The sequence below is a fragment of the Ornithodoros turicata genome, chromosome 4 (assembly GCF_037126465.1).
Source record: "Ornithodoros turicata isolate Travis chromosome 4, ASM3712646v1, whole genome shotgun sequence".
In the NCBI taxonomy this organism is placed as follows: Eukaryota; Metazoa; Arthropoda; class Arachnida; order Ixodida; family Argasidae; genus Ornithodoros; species Ornithodoros turicata.
Genome location: NC_088204.1, coordinates 54,670,581 through 54,676,580, shown reverse-complemented (window position 1 = coordinate 54,676,580; position 6,000 = coordinate 54,670,581). Strand labels below are relative to the sequence as shown.

Here is a 6,000-nt window from a genome sequence, read left to right as displayed (position 1 = left end):
ATAAGCCCGTGCAGTTCTGTTGGGAGTTCTCTGCCTTGCAGCTTCTTTGACTTCGGTAGTGAGATTTGGTTGCGGACCTTCCGAACACGCGTGTGCATTTTCCTCTTTGGCGATATATGCACAATTCGCGATAACGAACCCATTCCTGTTCCCAGAGCTGCCTGCTCCACGGCACCACCAACGCCATCATTTCTGTCGTGATTTTTTTTTTTTTTTTTTCTGCAAAAGACTATCGGGCTTGATTAACGGTCAAGAGCATCTATTACACCACGCTGGTAGACTCGTTTTTCGCTTGCAACATTTTTGTGCCTTTCTGTCCGAGCAACTTGCTGCCGATACGGCAGGCATGCAGACCGCTCTTCCAACTAGCGTTGAAGTACACTCGGGAGCTCGGGCCGGCCCCCGATACCTAACGTGCACCTCGAGACGATCAGCACAGCCACATAGGAGGAGGATGGCGCGGTTTTGTGGCCACTACAGAGGAAAACTTCATCCGTCCACCCCTTGTCGCGCGGAATGGAACGCGCCCTACCTGGCGTTCTTTTTGAAAGGAACCAATGAGGGAGTAGCTACCCTTTGGGCTACCGTGGGGTCGTCAGTGGTCGTCCTTGCTTTGTGGCGAGCATGCAGCTGGATCGTACGGCAAAGTTTTCTGGGTGGTCCGTGTGTTGCGAGCCGACATGGCCACGATAGGCCTCTCCAAGGTGTTCATACTGGACAAGTACTTTGCTGAGTTGCAGAAGTTCTGGGAAACTGAGCGTAAGCTGCAGGGTGAGTGTCAGACATGTTAGCGGTAGGCCGCGCCAATAAACGGTTCTTCGCGAGCTGCAACAGGTTGCACTTTTGACATGCTTGAGGTTGTCACAGATAAACCAAGAGGGAGGTGGAAATGATCGCTTTTCAGAAACAACACGTGAAAACTCCTTTCGGAACGCGCATGCCGCTCTCCAATATACACACACAAGACATCCACTTCGCTCTGAAAACGTTTGCAACCACACAAGCTGAAAATCTAGAGAAAGACATTGTGATAGTTTTCTCGTTTCATGTGTCACGTTTCCTTCAGCGAATAATACACAAGATCATCGAACTGCCCTCAGTGATACTTACAGTTCAGTACAGTGGACAGTTACAGCAGCACTGTGAATACTGGATACATGTGCATGCATGTGCATCCCCCTCCTCCTAAAAAAAAGTAAAAGAGAGAGAGAGGAGAAAGAGGAGATATAGTAAGGTACATTTGCTGTCATCCACCGTTCGTGCAGGGTGCCCATCCCACATCAAACCAAAAGAGTGGTGTTTCTTCGTATTTTGATGTTTTCATTTTCACCGAACCCTCAGAAAGCGCCCCTAGGCCCGATATTGATGCTCTCAGGGGGTTCCATCCTCCTCGTTGCTTGCGCTCTCCGCGTGTGATGCACACTTGACGTCGAGACTCGGTCAAATAGGAGGCAAGGAGCGTTTGGAGAATTCCGGTGTAAAGCTGGCGCATGATTATACCCACGGAAGCTGGGCAACCTGGAAATGGACAAACAGTCGTGGACGCGCGTTGTTTTCAAACTTCCTGCAACAACGAACTGGCTGCTGCTTTTTATTTATCTTTATTTATCTTTATTTTTTTTTAAGTCCATAGCTTTGTAGTATCGGAATACTTGCGCCAGCAAACTATCAACATGGTGCTATAAGAGAGCGGACGTGCACAGCACGAGTGACCCCTTTTCTAGGAGCGGTACTGTTGTACTGATGAGCAAACTGCGGCTAATTTTCTGACAGGTGGTTTTGACCACACTCAGTGGCAGAGATGGATGGAATTCTTTTTTTTTTTTTTTTTCCTGTAGGTTTCAAAGTGTTATTACAGACTATGTTTCAGAAAATGCTCTATGTAGCCAAATTTTTCGCAAAAAATTAGGGCCGCTTGATAACAGCACAATAATAAAGTGACAGAATGGTGCTGCTGAATCTGTTAATATTTCAGTTTGTAGTTGACGAGAAAGTGGGGGATATGATGTTTGTATCCTTCAGCAAACTAGCATCTGTTCTGCGAGAATGGGTGTGTTTTGCCAAAAATATGCCAAATGTTTATTGGTGTAGGGATGTATCAACGTGTGTGTATTGGATAACACTGATATGTGCAGAAATGGCTGCTTAGTTATCAGACAAAGTGACAGGGAACCTGCCCAATACTCGGCACTTAGAATTTGCAAAATTTGCCAGAATTGGTATATAATAGGAAGTGGCGTTGCATAAATCGTCGAGAGAAGGCTGCTTTCCTTTCATCTAGTGACATTTTAACCTGTGTTTTCTAGCCCCTCCTGCCACTTGCTCTTATGAGGCAGAAGCGACTCATATGTACACGATGACACCTGATGGCAAATGTTGAACTAACGTACCGTCACGAGGCACTGGTCTGGATTACACGGATGGCATGCAACAATTGTCGAAGCTTCCCAAGCATCAACAGCACTCGCCTAAAATATTAGAGCCCAGTTGTAATCCATCGTGGATTTGAACCATGATGTTCCTGTGTGGTCTGTGGGAAGCTGTGATTTATGCAAATTCGTTTTCTCAAGTGATCACCTTAGAGGACTCTCACAAACTGACGTACTGAGCAGGACCTTGCTCCAAGTCACAATTCCCCGACTCAGCTGTCATGATTTCAGTGAGGTTGCAAAATCCTTCTCTACCCATACCTGGCCCAAGAGGCCTGAACCTGACTGAGTTACATTTCTAGGTCACTCTGTGCTCGTGCAGTGTTGTGCTCTAGTTTTCCTGGCATGTGCATTTTATTTGTGCCCAGGTACACTAATGCAGCACATTTGATTTCTTTATCTTTTTTTTTTTTTTTTCAAAGGGGAATATTATCATTCTTCCAAAAGCTTTCAGTAAAACGCTTCACAAGCTGTGGTATAAAATATCTGAATTGAATATCAGTAGCATGTAGAAGAAAATTCATGTTTTCCCTTTGTTTTTCTGCCTGAGATTCTACCTTCTCTATTTACCTCATCATTTATCATGTTGAATCAATAATACTTTCCGCAGCTTTTATTATTATTATTAACAAAAGCCAATGGAAAGCGTCAATGCAGGAACCTACAATATTGTTGGTGGGCGGGTAGGTGGAAGACCTTGAACAGACTCGTGAAACTAAAGAACATTGATAAGACACACACCGTCCGCCCCTATTGCACTCGACTTTCAGTACATTTTGCTGCTTGAGTAAATGTAGACTTTGATCATCAGATGGCTGCACAACTTTCTCAACAGCCATCAGCTGCAAGTCTACGTTAATGACAGTTATTCTTGGTTTACTCTATGGCACAGCTATCCAAACAAATCATTCGTACAGGTATTGAGGAGTTCACCTAACATGCTTTCTTGGAGTATGCATATCACCAACACATAGCTGCATATCATGTTAGCTGCTGCCTCGGATATATCTGGGCACGTGCCACATACTCCTCCCAACCTTAAACATATTATCTTTCCTTCATTCACCCCAACTTATAATATGCCTGATCAATATGGGATCCCCTTCAAGAATATCTTTCAAATGACATGGAATAGCTTCAGAACTGTGTTGCTTGTTTCCACGATTATTCGCCATGCTCGAGCGTCACTTCTTTCAGGTACCTACAAACTTATCATAAGCTTATCATAAGCACTTACCCACCTTTTGTGTCACTCACTTTGCCTTGTTAAAGGAGCAACGAGGTAACATGGCTCAAGCCCCCGAGAAAAAGTAACTGAGTTTGAGTCACAGTTATTACGCGAATAAAGTAGCTAAGTCACAAGTACAGTTACTCTCCACAAATAGTAACTGGTTAGTAACAGTTGTGTGAGCCATGCATAACAGGCAGCAACGAGTGAAACGAAGAAAATTTGAAAACCTGAAATTATTGATAAAAAATTACAATCAGAGAGAAACTAATTACTGTGCCTAGTTACTGAAAAATGTAACTAGTAACAGCTGACAGTTACTTTTGTAGGAAGACCAATTTGTTACAATTACTAGTTACTTCTAACTAAGTTATTGCCCAAGACTAGTTTCTTGGACTTTGACCCTTCTCCCCTCTGTTTTACTTTTGTATTTTTTGCTATATCTCTTTTGGGTGGCTAATAAACAACAAATAAATGCAATGCAATGAAGTAAGAGAATAGCGTTACAGTCACGTATCACATTATTTTCTTATTTAATTCAGTGTAGGAGTGACATACTTTGGTGGTGCAAGCATAAACAGGGTGAATTTTGAACACACGTACAATTTGAACTTCTATGAACTGTAGCTTTGTTATGATGCATTATGTTGACAGAGCCAAGTAATCAAGCAATGTATGTAAAGTAATTTGTGTAATGTTTTGTCATTTTGCTTTAATATATTACGAAACACTGGCTAATGTTGTGTGTAAACTTTCTGAAGCAATGGATACAGGGTGCCCCAGAAAACGTGTCATTGAATTATAATAAGAAAACTACACCACCTAGAATCACGCGGTCAACGGCATTTGTTCTTACTAGGTTTTTGCCACCTCCGGATATGAATGTCATGTAACGTAGTTTAATTATGTAAATTTTTGCAAACTGAAGTCAGAAATTTGCCAAGTAAATGTCACTTTTTACCCCACCAATGTGAAGAGCGTGTCTAATTTACTCAAACTAATGATAATTGACAGGGATATTCAAGAGCTGTCCCTTAAGAAACAATAGCCAAACATCATGCTCTACTGAGCTCCCAGAGGATAGCGCGTGACAAATTTTTCCACGTAGTCGTCGGCCCGACGAAAGGAGGTTGGAAACCCCACAGAAAGGGATAACACAGGCATGGCTCGTTGTGTCTAGCTTTCGCTGGGATCATGCCTTCCCCCTCCCAATTTCAGGAACTGTCACTTTTTCTACTATTACTCTGTGGGCTGGGTTTGGAACTTCCTTTTGTCAGACTGACAGCAATTGCGCTCAAAAAGTCATAGCGCATTATGGTCTGGTGCTCAGAAAAGCATGATGTTCGGCTATTTTTCCGATGGGATAGCTCGTGAATATCACTGAATATCACTGTCAGTTATCATGAAGTTGAGTGAATTCGGCACACTCTACATATTGGTGGGGTAAGAAAGTTACTTTTACTTAGCAAATTTCCAAGTTCAGTTCGCAAATATTTATATAATTAAACTTACGATACATGACATTCACATTAGGAGGTGGCAAAAACCTAGTAAGAACAAATGCTGTTGACTGCATGATTCTACGTGGCATAGTTTTTTTAAATATAATTCAATGACACGTTTTCTGGGACACCCTGTATGTACATAACAATATACAATGACAACGAAACAACATTTTCCAGCCTGGTAGCCACAACATAACATAACATAAGCGTGCATACAACAATATACCACCACAGCAGGTGACATTGTACCTTGCATCAGTCTCGTTGGCGAATAAGAATACGCGTCGTCATTCAGGAGTATCAGTTGTTGAGATTGAGGGAGAACGACAACCAGGACCGCATGAGACACACTGGGTCTTGTGTGATTTTGTCATTCCTCTTCTTGCTCAAGGAAATGATTCCCCTATTCGATGTACACATCTATTTTGCCCTTTCTGAAAGTGAAATGGACCCAGGCCAGGGACACCAGTCCTGAGGCACATTTTCATTGTGCACAGGCATCAAAAGTGCACATACATAAAGCTATAGGTAAAAAAATTGGGATACAACCTACTATGCACTGATGCAATTGCTACAAGGAGGCAAACTCCAGTACCCCTCAGTGCTGTTACGGTTGAATCTTTTTTCATAGATGTGCCAGTGTGCATCTTATTGGGCACGAAGGTGCTAGTAAAACATTCATTTTTGTACTCCTCTTTCTCTCTTTGGTACCCTTAGCTGAGACACATGAGTACCAGATTTCTTCGTGTAAATGAACACCGATTTAATTAAAACATTAGCAGAATTTAAAAGGTCTCATGTTTCCTGCGTACATCGATGCGTAACAAGCACCACGTAA

General features: G+C 42.6%; 1 protein-coding gene across 1 annotated transcript in view; it reads left to right on the top strand.

Moving 5' to 3' along the window:
- The first annotated feature begins 463 nt into the window (after window positions 1–463).
- Window positions 464–6,000, top strand: part of LOC135391563 (myosin-I heavy chain-like) — a 73,688-nt gene continuing 68,151 nt past the window's right edge. The window contains exon 1 of the mRNA XM_064621858.1: window positions 464–771. Coding sequence (XP_064477928.1) covers window positions 681–771 — 91 coding nt within the window. The 5' untranslated portion in view covers window positions 464–680. The remainder of the gene's footprint in view (window positions 772–6,000) is intronic.